The following is a 20,068-nucleotide window of genomic DNA, read 5'->3' as shown; positions in this document are numbered from 1 at the left end:
AAGCGTACAATATGAGATACTTTATGCCTTGATGTTTTGTCATATGAATTCTGTGTTATGCAGCAGTAAATATGCCCTAGTTTTATCATATCTTCATTACAACAAAAATATAGGTAAGCAGTGACAAAAACATGTTTGTGTAATATTATATGCATATTATCTTCCCGAAGATTCCATCTTAGTTCCTCAATGACTCTCTGAAATATAAATGTGTAAACGTAAATATCTAAAAAGCAATCAATTTTTATTAAATATTCTCACCGCTTTAGATACTATTGCTTCAATTGCATGATCCAAATTATTATTATCTAATTATTTTTTGTTTTAATATATCTGCTAAATGTAACTTATATATAATCTACTTGACCTTCAATTCATGGATAGTCATGTTATTGTCAATAATCATATACTCTGGTACAGATCATGATATAAAATACAATGAAAGCAAAAAGTGGCTTTGTGTTTGTGTCAAACGATAGACTGGCCTGTTTTATAATTGTGTGTCACATAAGGTTGAGCTGATGTTAATTAAACGCATTTCTTTTCAAATGTTAATTATAAGAATAATAATTTGCATTTGAAAACACGAAAGAAACAAAAAATATTTTACCCCTATCTGATATTTTCAGCCATAGTGAAAAAGACATTTCTTTTGGCATTTTTATATTTGTCCAATCAAATAAAATTATACAACATAAGAAAATAGACTACCCACATGGTTCATACATAGATAGACTGGTTATGATAGAAAAGGGAGACACTTTTCACCATATAATTGTTTTTCATTGAGCAACCTTATTATATATGGTTATACACTTTTGCAAAACAAAGCTATAACAACATTCTATTTTAAGTTCATGTCATCATCAAACTAGCGAAAGTGTGTACCTTTTAAGTATTGACATGTTTCCATTAGGTCATTGATTTGGTACATTGTATCTGTTGTAAATGGAGTGACAGCAAAACCATAAGCCAAACACAACATCGACTAGGGCAAACTATTAACAAAGGAATGATCTACATGGAGATACTTGAAAAGTGGAAGAATAATCAGACCAGCTGTTTCTGAAGGGTAAGCGTCCTCTGCTTCATCAACGACACCTACTCTATGGAATCAAAGCAACGAGAACGCGGGTAGTGACAACAAAACAGCAAGGCACTTTAATGAGCATAATCAAAAACATTGACTTTTCCATCACACAAAACAATAGCATATACAGGTGGCGACCATGGAGTTTGTCCATGGTCTTCATCAGCCTGTATCTTTGGAAACTCTGAGTTGTAAGGATGTCCGTCAGTAGTCGACGTCTATGACGGAATTATGATATTCGGAACAAGCTCCTGAGTACCGAATCAACTGCGACTTGTAAACAACGTATAATGAGCTAATTAATGTCTTTACGTCAGACTTTTGGTAATTTCAATCCACAACATTTATCATTGTCAAATTTACGTATAAACAAACATTGAAGTATTCATAGTGCTCATACAGGTTATTATCTATCATGTTCATTCCGTCGACCAGATAGAGTGTTCGTCTACAGGTTGAACTCCCGATCTGGCCTTGCATGTATCCCTCTCCTTCTACATTTGGCGCCTCACTAAATATGAGGAAAGTTATTAAGGGTATCGAGTGACTTAGGGATCGACGACTATGTTGAAGAGGGAGGAAAGTAGTGGATTTTGACTGGTTCGATCGCCTTCGAACAAATAGCTGTATTGCTGGGATGTCCGTTAATAGTTTGGAGGTCCCGATTCGAACCCCAGTCTTTTCGAACATTTTCCTCTTCTGTTACACTAGTTTAAGAAAAAAATATCTTATAAAAGTTTTTTAGTTTTTTAAGTTTTTTGCCATTTTTGCTCAATTTCACATAAGTATGATTCGGAACACTGTCGATATAAACTTTTCATTTCATCGGCCTTGAATACCACCGCTCTGTCCTAAATGAACGAAATGTCTATATTGTACAGTAAAAAATATCACTTTGTTTCGTTCTCTGCTTTTGAAAAAACAGTTTTTTTAATCGGTGTTTCCTTTCGTATTTCTAGTAAAGCCGTAACCTTGAAGTTGAAATTTATTTATGCTATCCACTTTATTACCCGCATACGAGTAACCCCAATACGGATATATAAGGATTCCCATTTTTGACTTTAGCGATGTATTTTTACGTGAATCTTCTTTTTGACAGTCTCGTTAATAATAGTATTTGAGAACTCGAACCATTTTTTCAAGGATAAGCTTTAATCAGTGCTAAATAATTTGGACCTGTATCACATTCAGTGGAAACGTGAAAAATCAAAGTAAATAACATAAGTTTTGCAAAATTTCCTTTGATTTCATCCCAGAGACTTTGCTTTTGTCGGGAGTCGACGTTTGATCAAAATTGCAATGGGTTGCTCTTTAAATTAGTATATAAGCACAACTTTAAAAGGTCTGCTTCTTTTACCGACAAAAACAATGGTTCTTGTAAAAGAGCAAGCGACAACCTTTGTCTAAAACATTTGGCCTATATCTCCCTCAGCATGAGGCTTGTGTATCAGAGATGATGCCACAGAGCCGGGCTCTACTGTAATCCCAGCAACGGTAAGAAGTTAATGCACTTAATACTGTAGTATCGGGATGCCTCACACATCCATTGTTCCTGATATCCCAGCCGTAGTATTTACCATTTCCATGTTTACCGAACTACTGAAAGATACCCCTAGGGAATATATTTACATCTATGTTTTTTTCGATAGATTTGGCACCGACCTTTAGCTAATTGCTCATGCTGCTACTTGTCAGAAAGAACAATTAGTTCTCTCTTTTTTCTGATCAAACTAAATCATGTTGGCATTTATCCAGGTACTGATGTCTGCTAGACAGACTTTCACACTCGCTGAGCTAGCGTCCGAGCTGTCGAATGATTTGATAACCATGCATCGCTGTATGTTATCAGCAAATGATAAAGCGGACTAAAAGGAATAATTCTGTGGTCCCGACACTGACCCTTAGGAACTCTAAAACCAAGGATTTTGTCAGGCGCCGCCCAATCAAATATGACTGTATCAAGCACAGTTCCTCAGCGGTCACCCTAACAGAGTTAAGTAGACAGTTAAATAGTATGTCATGGGAGGTTCCAACGTGCTAAACACCAGTCTACACTTACTATTCAAGGCGACACGATGTTATCATGGACCAAACAGATCCTCTAGCATCTATATGACTGGACTATTTTCCTTCTTTTGGAATGTACGAAACTGAATAATTCATGACATCCAGGCGTTATACTGTACGGGAATGCGCTATGTTGAGGATTTTGACACAATCTAAAGGAAACAATCGATCCTTGAACAACTACATCATGAGATTACATTATATGTAAGTTATATTAACATATATAGTGTTATGTCTGTGATTGATAAAATAAATACCGACAATGAAATAGAAACTTGAGAAATGTACACGTAACAGAGTGTTACGAAACGATTTCATTTACCTACAGTTGAAAATAAGTTGTATTTTAACGTGTGATACAAACGGGTTTTCTGAATTAATCCTTGTACGTACGAGTCCCTGCTTTGTTTAGGGCTTCTGGGTGCGTGCCAAGTCGTTATATATAGGTCACTGATAGATTTGCTGTTCGTGGGGTTTCTCTGTAAAGTACAAACAACATAGATTAGGTTAGAAAGGAATAAAAAGTGCGTAACAAATTTTTAGATAAAATTAATATTATCGATGCTTTCATTTATAATTCAATAAACAAATAAATCAGTATCATGAAATGTTAGTTGTCATCAACGATTAAAAACATGTGAAGCTTGCGCTTATTAAACCGAAATAAGATGATACAGATGTCGACCAATGTTACTACAGCTAGACTGCTGCCTCCCATCGACAGTATCTCCTCAGTAACACTACACGGATGAGATGATGTATGTGTTTGAGAGGGCACTCACCGCTATAAATTATCTATAAACACTAATTTGATGGAACAAGTTAATTACGTTTCCTTTCCTTCACTTTATACTCTGAAATTTCAAAACACATTACACCATCAAAGAGCATTATCTTATGTAATATCCTTTTAAAATTCTTAATATGTTCAGCTGTGATTGGCAAAACAATTAAACCAAATATGGTTTCAAAATGAAAAACGGCTCTGAACGGGAAAACCATTTTAATCCCGAAAGTAATAAATTACCGTTTAATTACATGTATATAAGCACAGAAGCTCGGAAAGTACACTTGTGTGAAAATTGGAATTGACGCTGCTGCAAGTTTGCAATAAACTTTACAAGTAGTCTGTTTCTCCAACTTCTTCGTATGCAAGACACGATGTAAAACACATGTAGGATTAATATAATCTACCTCTGTTTTGAGGTATTTATAAGATAAATCAAACCCAAGGGATAAAATATAGGCTTTGCTGAGGGTCTTCTGCTCAATATCTTATCCCGAGGGGTTGAATTACCTTATCCATACCTCACATCAGGGATGGTTCTATTTCTTGCTTATTACCTAAAACCCGTAAAAACAACAGCTCTTCTAATAAAGTTTTAAACTGTCTGCACATTTCTCATTTTTCTATATTTGTATTTGCGCTGCAACCCACTTTATGAATATTACCAGCAGAAATGCATTTCATTTAAGTATGAAAGCTGAAACTCTTGTGAAGTAACGCGTGAATACTTATGACGTCATAGATTAACCTTGTTCAATGAGATTCTTGTCGCTACGCTTCGGATAACATGGAGGATGCCTCTGTGTCAAACGCTTAAATAACTACGGTCATTCATGCGGGCATGACAGTTAAAACAACGCCGTTCAATACATGTATGAAGCCCGAATGGCAGTTTTTTTTATGACTTCAATGACCCTGACTGACCCAAAACGTCTTAAAATGACGTCATAAACAATAGCATGACCCCGAAAGGTCACTATAATTCTCCAGCAAACCTGTGCGTGTAAGCTATCCAGTCTATAATTGGAGCTTCGGGAAATTCTACCGAAAAATACCGAAAAAACTACCTCCAAGAATAGAATTTCCATTTCCCCCTCATCCAAATAATAGTAAACTCTTTTATCTAGCGTCGTCGTTTGGATTTTGTAGAAATTGAAACATAAAACATAGCAGAACATATTTACATAGAGCAGGGACAACTATGGTTTACCGGAGGCATACTATAGAATTAAGGTAGATTACATTAGTTTAACATCCAATTTGTTTAAGTATTGCTTTTATTTCGTGAGGCGATATCAGACGCCGATTGCGTTTCTATGATAGATTTACTTCCGCTGATCAAAATGTTAATTTTATAACGTCACGTATCACATGGAAATGATGTAAGCTTCTGAACTTCAGTCAATATCATTCTAAACATTTTGAATCCCATCATGTGTTTATAGCTCACCATAGTCAGAACAAAATGTTAATCCCGAGCGGGGATCACCGGGTGCCCGTATGTAGGATTGAGTTATACCCAATGTGGCCTACCTTGAGTATGCAGAGGTTGGAGACAGGTGCTTCTTAAACACCGCCTTAAGGAACCTCTTATTATGGATATTAACTAAATAAATATTTAGACGAAAAACTTAATTGTTTATTTACAACTATACATAAAAAAAGAAGCATAACGTTATCCAATTGTCGTTTTTTACCAGTGTTATAAATGGAATAATTACGCGCCGCTAAAGCAGGCCTTTGACTCCACCTCACGAAGCTTAAACAATATGATGTTAGTGGTAATTCGGATATATTTTTGATATACAAATGTGTTCCTGCAGTTTTCAAATATATTATGCGTGATCTAGAAAATGAAAGTTCATAAGTGTTAATTATGTTTGTGTCAATGCTTATTATAATTTCGAGAAAGAGGCCTGAGAAAAAAAAGGATTTTGTATGTAGTGGAATATTGAATTCCTTTTGTATTTTTTCGAAAGACACATGCTACGTTCTTAACCTACTGCAGATGGAGAGAATAAGTGTAAATGTTTGAGAATTTTTACTTGATATATAGTGATACACAGTGATAAAACATTCGTGTCAACCATCGTGGGAACCTTACACTATTGATGGTTAGACAATGTTTATACATCAATGTTTTGTCTTTCACGATAATTGATATCTTAATATAATAACGATAACGTTCTGAAGAGTTAAAGCACTGTGACTCGAACTCTATGAGTCTAGGCCAAATATAAGCTAGAGAAAGGTTAAATCTAGGCCAAATATAAGCTAAAGAAAGGGTAATCTAGGCCAAATATAAGCTAAAGAAAGGTGAATCTAGACCAAATATAAGCTAAAGAAAGGTGAATTTAGGCCAAATATAAGCTAAAGAAAGGTGAATCTAGGTCAAGTATAAGCTAAAGAAAGGTGAACCTATGTCAAATATAAGCTAAAGGAAGGTGAACCTATGTCAAATATTAGCTAAAGAAAGGTAAATCTACGTCAAATATAAGCTAAAGAAATGTGAATATAGGTCAAATATAAGCTAAAGAAATGTAAATCTAGGTCAAATATAAGCTAAAGAAAGGTTAATATAGGTCAAATATAAACTAACGAAAGGTGAATTTAGGTCAAATATAAGCTAAAGAAATGTGAATATAGGTCAAATATAAGCTAAAGAAAGGTGAATCTAGGTGAAATATAAGCTAAAGAAAGGTAAATCTATGTCAAATAAAGGCTAAACGAAAGGTTAATCTATGTCAAATATTAGCTAAAGAAAGGTGAATGTAGGTCAAGTATTAGCTAAAGAAAAGTGAATTTAGGCCAAATATAAGCAAACGAAGTTACCCTAGAAACTGTACAAAGTGAAAATGATAAGTTGTTACGGGAGGGAAAGTGGTCTGTGCTTTATCGACGGCACCTGCAATGTAAATCCCTGTCATAACCAAGTAATGACAGGTCCTCAAAGACAGAAGCGGAGTAGTGACAAAAAACATAAAGCACAATAAACTGAGCCTTATCAAAATGTAGAAGTATGAATATCTTCATTATTCCACTTAACTTTGATTATAGCAGTGTAATATTGGACATTTTGATGTATTTCCTTCCAAGCTTATAAATAGTGACATTCTAAATGATAAAAACGAAGAAGTTGTTAAGGTCATTTTAGAAAAAGAAATGTTTTACTAATTGTTTTATTTAGAATATGGGTCTCACGTGAATAGTTTATGAATGAGCCATAGTCTAATACAACTATTCAAAACAAATATGTATACATGTATGCTGAAAAAGGTCTGCATCCAAGAAAATAATAAACATACTTATTACATGTACTTAGACGTTTGCTTAAGGTACAAAGTTACTTTACAAACAGCATTCCTTCAAAGCTAGGGTAATTAATCACAGATTTTCGCACACAGATCAACAATTTAAACAAAAAGATAATTTAATGGAGAATGCAATAAAAAGTTATCCACTAGAAATCAAATTCCTATTCACGCGAGACCCATACTACCAATAAAATAAATATTAAAAGAAATAACTTTGATGCCAATAAAAAGAAGGCACATTAAACAAAAAGATCCAGTTTCAATATAGATCTGTAAAGACTTGATGCACCCGCTGTTTTCTATCGTAAAATACAACCGGTGTGTTATACTGTGTTTTAAATGGAGTTAATTCGACAGTAAACCTTCAGGATTTAATAAGCATGGACAGATGAGGATCATTTTCTTGTAATTGTTTGAAAATAGAATAAATTAGATTTTATGGTTAATTAAGGGACGACATAAGGGCACTTAGGTTTTAGGTTTACTGTAGAATTACAGACATTTAAGAGATGTATGGATGACAAGGAACACGTCTGTTATGTCTTATTTAATGTTGTGAACCATAGAAGAACAGCTATAATAGTAATGCCGCAGTAATTACATGTATTTACTTATCTGACAGATTATTATAATAACCATAGAAAACACAATCACCAGCGCATCAAATATATTCTGTTATCGGTTTGACTGCCACATTCAACTCAGAGGATGACTTCATTTGCTTTGAAGATTATGTTCAAAATTACTTAATTAACAAATGCAAAATAAGAAAGTTGTCAGTATGATAATCGTCTTTACTGCAATGAGCCTTAGGATAAGAAAGAGCTTTATCTTGCCAAGTCATTGCCTAGTCCTTAAATTTCATTTTGTTATATATCGATGATGGGCTGATTACAGACAACAAGAACATGCCTGACCGCCTTGGTCGTATTAACATGTACCCTGGAGAACCTAAACTTAAGGACACTAGACTATTTTACATCAGTAACTAACCTCGATCCTTACTTACAATAGGGACAGCTGACTACACTGCTGTACGATTAGCGTGACGATTTCAAATTTTCTAATCGTGAAGTTTCCCTTTCTTGATAATTTGATAGCAACATCTCTGCTTCCCGAACTCACAGAAAAGTTTAAGGAGAAAATGAAACTGTGTGTTTAGTAAAAACGATTTTTTTAAAATAGATAGCATATTTTCAAAACATAACATTTAACACAAACATAAAACAGCAGTTTCATCCCTCCTTCAGTAAAAAAAAATGTTTAAAGGTTAATATTCCCTGGATGCGATCTTTACATATCATTATTGCCACATGATTGTGAAGATAATACTACAAAATGAATACGTCTATTGTGCCATGCCGTGTTACGTCATGTTGAGTTAAGATTATAATCACAAACATGTATTATGACTATCCTTATTTCCAATTAAATACTGCAATACTGTGTAAAGTCAGGAAATACAACATTGTGTCAGGTATAGGGGATCTTACATGAGTATCCATGTCATATTGAATTTATTAAACGAGTTCAATAATTTGATTTGACACGAGCATTTAGGCAAGTGTTATATCAAATTGTTGAACGAGTTTAATAAATTCAATACAACAAGAACACAAGTATAAGATTCTAATTATCACATAAAACAACCCTATCACACTGCTCTGATCTTAGAATTGTCGTTCCGTATGGTGCAAAGTAGTTTCGTATTGTTTGTAAATGTTTTAAATGCAATTTAATAGCATCACAGTTTAAATGCAAAGAAAAGAATAATGACAAAATTTTAACATTTCGAGTTCATCTTACATGACAGCATGTTCCCATGGTTTTGACCAATCGCAGCTATGAAGGTTGTATTAAGCATGTGTAATACCATATTTATGACATGGTCGTATGACGTAGTAAAATGGGAAAGCTATGTTATACATTGGGTTACGTCTGTTATCCATTCAATTGCCTTTTGAAATTAAGGTAGTTCTAGTGTTCGTTTAGCGATTTGCCTTGGAGCAAAATAAAAAAAAACGGTTTCTGATGAATACATGTATCAAATCAAGAGGGATCTGATATCGTTTTTCGAAGTCGTTTGATTTCTAAATAGAAGCACAAAGATAAATATATAACATTAACTACTGTCTATAGTACCCACACAAACCTTGAATAGAGATAAATCGATGCACCATTATTTTATTAATCTATTTGTCCATTAAAACCATCGCTTTTGTAATAATTTTATCGTTATCTGGGTCTGACGGTTTCAGGATTGAAACCGTTACAAGGTTAATGTAACTCGGAGTAGTGATGTAGCAGAGATGACGTTATACATCATCGCCTACTAGGAGTGGTTCACAAATCAATTCCGTATTAGAATATGTAGTATTAAATGGTGGAAAGAACCGTTTACCATGCCTTTTACATTATTGAATGGTTCGTAAACAATTTCGTATTTCCATTTAATTTATTGCATGTTGGACAAAGCAATTTGCCAGTCACTTTTATGCAAACGATTGGCAATGAATTTATCATTGATATCAATTCGTCATTCAGCTAGAGGATTTGGCCGTGGGAAATTGATAATTCACTCTCAAAAATTCGGAACGTACCACAAGCTTTCTAAATCAAAAAGAGTTTATTATATTTCCAAAAGCCACGAGTTGTATTTTTTTTAATCTGACGGAATTTAACAAATCTCACTGAATGATGTTAACTTTATTATATAATAACTGTCTCTTTCTAGGTAAATGCAACATGTACGATAATTTGTCGATCCGAAAAAGGTAAAATTCCCCGAGGACCAAAAAAACAGTGGGTATATTTTTGTGAATGATAACAGAACCATTGCATTACCCTAGTTTAATTCCATTGCTTTATTGTATGAAAAAACCCACATGTATACCATAAACTGACGGGTCACACAACAGACTTGCCCCTGTTTCTCGGGGATCGGGTATACACAGGCTACCCTAATATAGTGTAACACCCCTGCAGGTGGGGGATCGGGAAAAAAAGGAACCTACTGTTACCCACGGCATGTATAGTGGGAGGCGACTAATGTGGGAACACCCTGTAGGATTGTGGATTTGATTTTGTGGCCTCTACTTGGGGATACAAAAACGACACAAAATAAATCTCCTGCACCTCTTGCAATATCTGATATCTATATCTCTTTCTACTTCTATCTACCTTCTATTTCCTAGCGACTTGCTTGGCAACACCAACACTTCTGGCTTAAATGTTGAACGTTCGCCCAGTTGAGGAAAGCAATGTGTTTTGTCGTCGGGCCAGGATATACCAAAGTCTTTGAAAATGATAATTATTATTCCCTTTTTAACGTTCAGCATTTAGGGTAATGGAAACAAGCTGTTAATAGAACGTTAAACAAAATAAAATAAAACCAAGCCAATCATACAACAGCCATTTGTTTTAAATAATATCAACTTGAGGTTGACAACCTCCAACTGTAATATTACACACGCATTATTTTAACAAAATCATTTATTCCTAAAATAAGCATAAAATTGTTGTTGTAAGATTTTTAGTCAATAACTCTTCATACAGTTGTGGGATCGCACAACGTTACACGATGTGCGGAGGGCGCACGGTGTGTGAACGATGTGTGCCCGATGTGCGAACGATGAAAATTTGGACGATCATTACTTGCGCACATTTGTGCGCACGATGGACAAACGTTATGTGAAAACAATCGTGGTTGGTGTAAAATGAGGATTGCTTTAACAATATATACGCTTTCGTGTTTAAACATATAAACTTGATTTTTAAGTATGTGCTATATATATATACTAGCTGCACTTATGACCTTATCTTTATATTTTCTCTATACACTTTCCTGAATTTAGAAATGGTGTTTTCGGTGTTTTTTGAACGACCTTAATCGACATGTAAAATTATAGCACAGTTACCGTATACAGGTAAACATACCATGTAGCCAGTTTGTACATGAACCTTGACCTTGAAGTGAGAGTAGTGTACAGGAGAGGACAGACGTGTTTTAGACTACTCAGAGATTTCCTGCAAATAACCTTACACATGTCTAATGCAATAAATGACTTTTGAAGGACAACCTACATAAAATATACGGACAATGGGATTTACCTGTAGAGTTGACAAGTGATCAGTGGTACTTACCTACAATGTACGTACTTGCCTGCTTACCTATGTGGTGTAGTGGTGAACTTAACCTACAGTTAATTATTTCAACTGGATTTATAAAGTTAATATGACTGAAACTTCCACAATGCTAGCAAGTGCACGGGAAGTCTACACGAAGATAATCAATCTCCCACCGGTGAGAGTGGAATCGCTAGTTCACTTACAGCACTTTTAGCGTTAGTTGGCAAGCTGGATTTAAGATTGAATTCAATTGAACAGCAGGTCCAAAAAATTGATGATGTTCAAAAGTCCTTGCAATCATTAAATAACCGAGTGCGATTCCTGGAAAATGAAATCCATAAAGTTAAAGAGAAAAACATTGAATTTGAAAGGAGTGCTGCAATGATCAGTGGACTATATGATGATATGAAAGTGGAAACCAGCAAAACAAAATTAGATATGACAAAGATGAAAAAACGGTAGAGAAGGTTGACTCCAACACCAAACAGATAGAGACTGTGCTGATGAGGTCTCAAGATAACCAGAAGGCAATATTTGATACATTAGAGGACATACAGTGCAGGTCAATGAAAAGGAACCTGATATTCCATGGACTGGGGAAACACTCACATGAAGATACCGAAAGTAGACTGAAATACTTGATATACTATGAGTTGTGTATCAACAATAACATTGAGTTCACCAATGTCCATCGATTTGGCAAGCAAGTATTTGGGAAAGCGCGACCAATCGTAGCAGTGTTTATGTTCCAAAAAGACCTACAGTCGGTTCGGAATAATGCACATTATCTTAAAGGGACACACTTTTGAAACAACAAACAGTTTGCCATTGCCGTGGAAGAACGATGAAGAGAGTTGTATCCCATTCTAAGATCACATAAGAGGGCAGGAGATCAAGTCAAGCTTGTGAGGGATAAACTATACATCAATGGTCAGCTGTATAATGGACAAGAGACTAGGTCAACTAAGTCATTCAGTGAAGTTGTCCAGACATCCAATAATGGTCGAAGATCAGTAAAACGACCACGTGTTCATTCCTCCCCCTCTGGCCAGGAACCCGGACACAACACTGCTCCCTCATCCTCTCGACCACGTTTCTCATCTGAACGTGAACATACTAGCCCTCGTAGTACTCCTGGCCGTCCACTGCGACCAGTTGAGGAAATGAGGGCGGGGTATTGGGGGCAATGAACAGTCCCGCCATTTTCCTAGTACTCCTGGGCAACCAGTTGCGGAACGGATGGCCAATGAGGGTAACCTCGTTCGGGCCCAGCCAGGGCAGTCGCGTGTGCCTCCTATTACTCCTGGGCAACCAGTTGAGGAACGGATGGCCAATGAGGGTAACCTCGCTCGGGCCCAGCCAGGGCAATCGTGTGTGCCTCCTAGTATTCCTGGGCAACCAGTTGTGGAACGGAGGGCAAGTGAGCCTTATGTTCCTTCTAGTACCTCTGACAGATCCTATTTACCCAAGGAGCATAGGTAGGACAGAAAGGAGAGTGAACTTTCAGTTCTGTCATGGAATATTGGCAAAGGGCTAGTCAACAAACTTACTGATGGAAACTATGTAGACATAATTTATAAATATGATATTGTTTGTATTACCGAATGCTGGATTACAAATACTGATGTTATTGAGCTAGATGGGTACTGTACATACGTTTTCCCTAGACCTACTGGGAAAGGAGGCGGAGTTGTAATTTTACACAAGAGCTATTTAAAAAATGTGTTTTGTTTAGTTGAAAATATTGTGGATTGTATATTTTGGGTAAAACTTAGCTATGATGAAAAGTCTGTATTTTTGTGTTTTTGCTATTTCCCGCCAGAAAATAGTGTTTTTTATGATAATTTTTATTACTCTTGAAGAGTCAATTAGCCGTTAAAAAACAAATGGAAATCTATATGTTACCGGCGACTTTAATGCTAGAACAGGAACTAGACCGGATTTCATAGTAAATGATGGCCTCAATAATGATACGTTAGATTTTATGTATTACAGTAATGATTCAAATATTCAGAATCGTAGTAACATGGATAAATATGTGAATACTTATGGCAGAAAACTAGTTTCATAGTGTAAAAATACGAGCATGCGTATAGTTAATGGTCGTCATACAGGTGACAAAGTCTTACATTTTGTAGTAACAACGGCACAAGCCTGATTGATTACTTATTAGTTGATTGTGATTATATTTCTAATGTTATAAACTTTGGTACGGGCGAGTTCAATACTCTTTCTGACCATTCACCATTGTATTTCTCCTTCAATATCAGTACATATAGCAATAATATTACTGATGACCATAACGGTGCTTCATGTACATGTTAGACATTTTAAAATGTAAGGTGGAACAGAGATGATGTAGATAAAATATGTAATGGTCTTAATTTAATAGTTGAAGAACTCCTTGATATATGTGATATGCCTTTGGGTACTCATGAAGAACTTGATAGATGTGTAGCACAATTTTGTGGTGATATAAATGACGTAGTTTTACCTAACTGTGACGTCAAAATTGCTAAAAGTACATCACACTATCCCCGTCAACATCAGGTGGAGAAAGAGGACAAACCGTGGTTTACTGATGAACGTAAAATGAGATATAATGAGTATAAAAATACATTCTTGAATTTTAATGTTTCTTAATCCTGTGAGAATCATGCTGTTCTAATAAGTAAAAAACGGGCTAACAAAAGTTGGAATATAGACTCAAACGACAATATAAACGACAAGGAGGTGATATGGTTGAGTTTCTTAGAAAGAACAATCCGAAGAAGTTTTATAAATATTTTTCAAAACGTAAAAATAATGTATCTCAACCACAAATTAATATCTATGTTTTTTAGAATATTTTAAAGTGTTAGTAGTAACACTTGTGATATTGATGCTACTACTCAGGACTTTTATGATGACATAGATTTAACAATATTTGAAGAATTGGATAAACCATTTACAGAAGATGAGGTACATATCGAAATTAGAAATTTGAAAAGAGATAAAAGCTGTAGTGAAGATTTAATCTTAAATGAACTTTTCGTAGGTTGTGAAGACATTTTAACCCCTTGTATAACGAAGCTTTTCAGACGAATATTTGAATCGGGTCTTTTTCCGGAAGTGTGGTCACGTTGTTGCATTGTCCCAATACAAAAAAAAAGGTGATATTAATTATGTTGGTAATTATAGAGGAATTACTCTTGTCAGTTGTATGGGCAAACTTTTTACTGCAGTTTTTAACAGAAGACTTAAACAGTGGGACAAAGAAAATTAAATTCTTACTGATGCCCAGTTTGGTTTTAAAGCTGGTCACTCAACTGTAGATGCTATATTCGTACTTCAGTCATTAATTTATAGATCTCTAAGTAAAAAATGTTGTATTGTTGCTTTGTAGATTACAAAAAGGCTTTTGACCTTATTGATAGAGGGAAATTGTGGTGTAAACTCATTAAACATGGAGTTCAAGGTAAATTGTTAAAGATTATACAATCCCTGTACAAAAATGTTAAATCCTGTGTTAAATACAACTGTCGTATTTCAGAATATTTTTCGAGCAGAATCGGTCTCTTCCAAGGAGAAGTTCTCTCACCAATTGTATACAGTTTATTTGTCTATGACTGTGAAATGAATTTTATTAGAGAAAATTGTCAACCAGTTGAAATTGGTATGATATCCTTATTTTTACTTATGTACGCAGACGACACAGTTCTTATTGCAGAAACACCGCATGCTCTACAATCTATGTTAGATGCTTTATGTTTGTATAATAATGAATGGAAGCTTACACTTAATACAGATAAAACTAAAATTGTCGTTTTCAGGAATGGTGGTATTGTAAAACAGGACGAAAGATGGTTTTATGACAATAGCGAAGTAGAAGTTGTTAATGAATTCAATTTTCTAGGTATGCTTTTTAATTTTAACGGAAAATTCAATGAAACTCAGCAACATGCAGCAGAAAAGGGAAGGAAAGCCTATTTTGCATTATCAAGCAAATCAAAGAACCATGAATTTAATACTGAAACATTATGTTCTTTATTCGACACTAATGTAAGCAGTGTATTGGGGTTTGCAAGTGAAATATGGGGTTTTCACAGAGCTTTAGAAGTTGAAAGTTCATACATATTTCTGTAAAAAAAACACTAGGTGTAGGTAAAAATACATGTAATGACCTTGTATATTACGAATTAGGTAGACTTCCAATGTGTATTGTTCGGAAAATGAAAATATTAAAATACTGGGTTAAAGTGAAAGAAACAGACAATTGTATATTGAAAGCATGTTACGAACAGAGAATATTAGATAATGATGATTGGATTATAAATATACAATCAGAATTGAATAAGTTAGGATAAGGGTATTTATGGAATAACTACTATGAAAGTAAGATTGTGTACAAGTTAATAGAGCACAAATTTTATGATATACATGTGCAAGAAATTTTGTCTAAAATACAGAATTCCCCAAAAGGAACATTGCATTAGCATTTAGTAAATAATTTTGGTCTGCAATACTACCTGAAAAAACCTATTGATCAGTTGTATAAGAACAGTATTTCATGTATTCGCTTAAGCTCACACAGGCTCAATATTGAAAGTGGAAGATACAATAATTTAGCTAGGTCCAATTGAGTTTGTTCATTATGTCATACTCATGATATGGAGGATGAGTTTCACTTCATCCTTAAGTGTCCTATTTATGCAGATTTATGGGTGAGATACCTGAAGCCATATTATTTTAGTCGTCCAGCCAAGTGTATTTAAACTTGTTCAATTGCTCAGTGCTAATGATGTAAAAGATTTGTGTAATCTTGGTAAATATATAATATTTGCTTTTAAGAAGCGCTCTCAGTCATTATAGTATTATCACATTCTCGTGTGTGTGTGTATGTGATACGATTACGATTATCACTCTCATGTACATCATTACTCTGTTTTAACCCTAACCTGGTAATATGTATTAATATTGTGTTTTGTATCTTATAAGTCGTAAGGCTTACAGAATAAACTAATTGAATTGAATTGACCGTACTTGTCCCCGTCTGGGGCACTTACGTAACTCATCGGGGTGTGAAAATCCAGGTGAAGGGGATCTATAAGCCAAACCGAATGCAAATAACAAATACTAATTGGCCAGTTGTGTTTTCATAACGGTCATACGGTTTCACACATCAGCTATATGTGTCAGGCACAGGCCAGGTAAAACTCCGGTCACTCTTCAAAATGTTATTTACCTGTTCTGTTACCTAGGAGCCAAACCCATTCTTGACAGTCTAACGCTCACTGTAATACTGTGTAACACGACCTGTAAACTTGTACATAATCTTAGTTATTGTGATGAGAAATCACAGTAATATATACAGTGTACATGTACATTATTGCATACGAGCTTTCCGTATTTAGTTCATTTCGTAATATTGATCAACAAATTGTACCTAATCGCACAGTTGTGCGGAAAAAAGCGCACAATGGAGCGGTCACACAACTGTATATAGATGATCTGTCATAAATTTCCCTTCATATTAGATTTATGATATTTATGAAGTTTTGGATTTTTCATGTTTGCGAGCCTCTGGGTATCATAAATCTAATATGAAAGGAAACGGTTGACAGATTCTTGTTATCATATAATACAAAGTGAACTGTATTCCGTCTTTGCGTATTGCAGGTATTGATTGTTACTTCATTTGATTGTGAGAGTAACGTCAACAATTTTTTAGACAACGACGTAATTTTCTCACACAAACCAATGACGTAACAATCAATACCTGCTCATAAGAGAATACGCAAAGACAGAATAATTGTGATCCGAATAGTTTGCGCTTGGCCGCCTCTGAAACAATGGAAATTGCGTCCGCTTCACAATGACGTGACGTCACATTGATTGCTCCTATTCGATTGTGACGTCATTTCGGGAGTAATATTGCACACCTTATATAAACATTATCCATGTGATGGCTTTATGACACTGCATGAACCACTTTTAAACCCTCACCGATATTTATGTTGCAAGTTTTGTGTTGTTGCTATCCTTGGCCAACATAATCTTTATTAATACGTCATGAATGACACTCTCAAATCAAGCCTCAGGCTTGCAGTCTGCTATATTTATTTACAATGACGGAGCCCGTCGATCGAAAATCCGGTGTTCTGATTTGTCAAAAATATATCGGGTGATGGAAATCCTATTTTACTATGTATAGTACGTTAGCTTATTTGCAAAAACCAGGACGTTGTGTGTCGCATTTCTGTGGGAACATCCAAAAATATATCAAGCTATATCATTCCTTTTCTATCCTTAACTCACTCGTCACACAAATTTCAAACAAGCTTGCTACTATCGCTTTTATATTATCTACCTGTAACATTTCATTGGTCGTCATCTGGAAATACACTAATTAGCTCGAAATGAGTTACGCAAAACCTATGTACCTTCCCCAAACGAAGCATGAATTATTCGTAACGAGATTACACTTATTTTGCTTAACAAAGGAAGCAGCAGTTTTTTAAAGGTCGCACACTTTCCGTGAAACCCTACAATGGATTGTCCATTACGACGTCAACATGGCCAGTGAGCCTGTGTTAGTCACTGTTAAAGGTCACTTACATAACAACTGACGTTGTTTATCAGTGCCTGATGCTTATGCATTGTGCTCCCTACTTGCTTCGGTTAAGAGCCCGCGTGTGATATAAAAACAACTTTCGTAATATTTGCAACTGAGATATGAGTATAGTGTCTATAAAGCCAGTACGATGATTTGAGAAGCCAATGATAACAGCAGTAGGAAATGCAATCGGGTACGTGCACTTACAATCTTCACATTTTCTTAAAAATGTGTATATATTTTTAATAGTGTACAAAGTTCCAATCGCGTGCATACACATGTAGTTATAATCTTTGGTTTGGTTTGGTCCGTTTGTGTTTACGTCCTATTAATAGCTTTGGTCATTTAAGGTCGTACCAGGTTTTTGTGTGATGGAGGAAAGCCGGAGTACCCGGAGAAATGTCACTGACCCGCAGCCAGAAATTTACCTGGTAAATGCCAACGTATGCCTCGAACCCGCAGCCCAGCGATGGAGGGATAGAGATTGTAGACGAACGCTTTAACCATTGGGCCACCGCAACCATAATAGTTAAGAAAATCTACAAACTCTACATTTTTTACATTGAATTTGGAAGATCTCATTTAGAGCTGTTAAGAAAAGTTGAAAAAAAATAAGTATTGAATCAAATTACAACGTTCTGATAACTGTGTGCTGAAAGCTTGTTATGATGATATTGTTGAAAATAAAGTCCCCTGGATCTTTCACTTAAAACATGATCTTTCAAGAGTCGGCCTTGGATACATGTTTGTGACCGATAGTATTAATCATTCTAGTGAAGTATATAAGCAGCGAGTATGTGATAGTTTTCAGCAAGATTGTCTAGAGAAAGTTTATTCTTCTTCTAAAGGAGTATTATATCAGCATTAAATGGAAAGTATAAAATTGCAACCATATCTTCATAAGGCAATTAATTTAAATTATCTAAAACATATTTCTAAGATGCGTTTATGTGCGAATGACCTGTTCATTGAACATGGCCGTTACAGAGATATATACCTAGAGAAGAAAGAAAATGTATTTTATGTAATGAAAATGATATAGAAGATGAATGTAATCGCTATTCAGACCTCTGGTCTAAATTCATAAAGTAATATTATTTCAAAAGCTCTAGTATGTTTAAAATTGATCAAGTACTCAAAATCGAAAACACTAAAGAACTTAATAAGTTAGGAAAGTATTTACCACTAGTGTTTAAACGTAGAGCAGATGTATTAAGAGGTCATCACTAGAACAGGTCATGTTAAGATACACTTTGTATATCAGTTTATTGAATACAAATGATATAATATATCATTATATTGATAAGTCTTGTCTGGGTAAATGAGGGTGAAAAGGGTTCTGGCGTGTGTATGAATGTGAGTATGATGAAAGACGAATGCTTGCTGCTGCTCCTGCTGCTATGATGATGATGATGATGAGGAGGAGGAGGAGGATGAGGGTGTCGCTCCTCTGCAATCTTCAAAAGGCAGGTATCAGCCTAGCGATTGGCCAGGTTGTTTTTGCCTGAGCCAGTAAAGGAGCTAACTGCGTGCCTTTAATTTTGCTATGGCATATTCCAGGGGTGCAGAGAGCAAACATGGACGTAACCCCTGAAGTATCGAGGATGGGTAGTTACAGTCGTGAACCGGTAGTTACAAACATGTACGTATCATTAAAATCAAGTACTATGAATGTGACTGTCTCAGCTGGTGGCCGATCAGTCCCCAACGTAGTCTAAAACCTTAAAAGCTTGTACAAATATAGATTTCATTCTCTTGACTTCTAGTATCACTACTGGGGCCTAAATGAACGAAATAACGATAACATGCAGTAAAAAGGGTTTATTTGGCTTGCTTTACCGATATACTAAATTTTAAAATAGATGTTTTGTTTTTCGCATTTTTTGCTATCATTATTTATTGTGGTTGACTCTACTGGTTGACTATCAGTCCCCGGGATTAGCAGTCGCCGTATAGCTGGAATTGAATCTGGCATGAATAAAATAGATTAAGATAAAATTCTCTGTAGCAGCCAAAAAAAAATGTTTGTTTTATTTGCAACGTTATAAAGGGTCCCATAGGCATCTTTTACAATCTTATATTTACAA

The 20,068-nt window shown here is 35.2% G+C and overlaps 1 protein-coding gene across 1 annotated transcript in view; it reads right to left on the bottom strand.

Moving 5' to 3' along the window:
• The window catches only part of LOC110446245 (micronuclear linker histone polyprotein-like), a 56,321-nt gene extending 43,732 nt beyond the window's left edge, over positions 1-12,589 (bottom strand). Inside the window, exon 1 of the mRNA XM_021491291.1 lies at positions 12,504-12,589. Coding sequence (XP_021346966.1) covers positions 12,504-12,589 — 86 coding nt within the window. The remainder of the gene's footprint in view (positions 1-12,503) is intronic.
• Between the last annotated feature and the right edge of the window lie 7,479 nt (positions 12,590-20,068).

This window comes from Mizuhopecten yessoensis, unplaced genomic scaffold, assembly GCF_002113885.1.
Source record: "Mizuhopecten yessoensis strain PY_sf001 unplaced genomic scaffold, ASM211388v2 scaffold309, whole genome shotgun sequence".
NCBI classification, from domain to species: Eukaryota; Metazoa; Mollusca; class Bivalvia; order Pectinida; family Pectinidae; genus Mizuhopecten; species Mizuhopecten yessoensis.
This window is presented reverse-complemented; position numbering and strand designations above follow the sequence as displayed.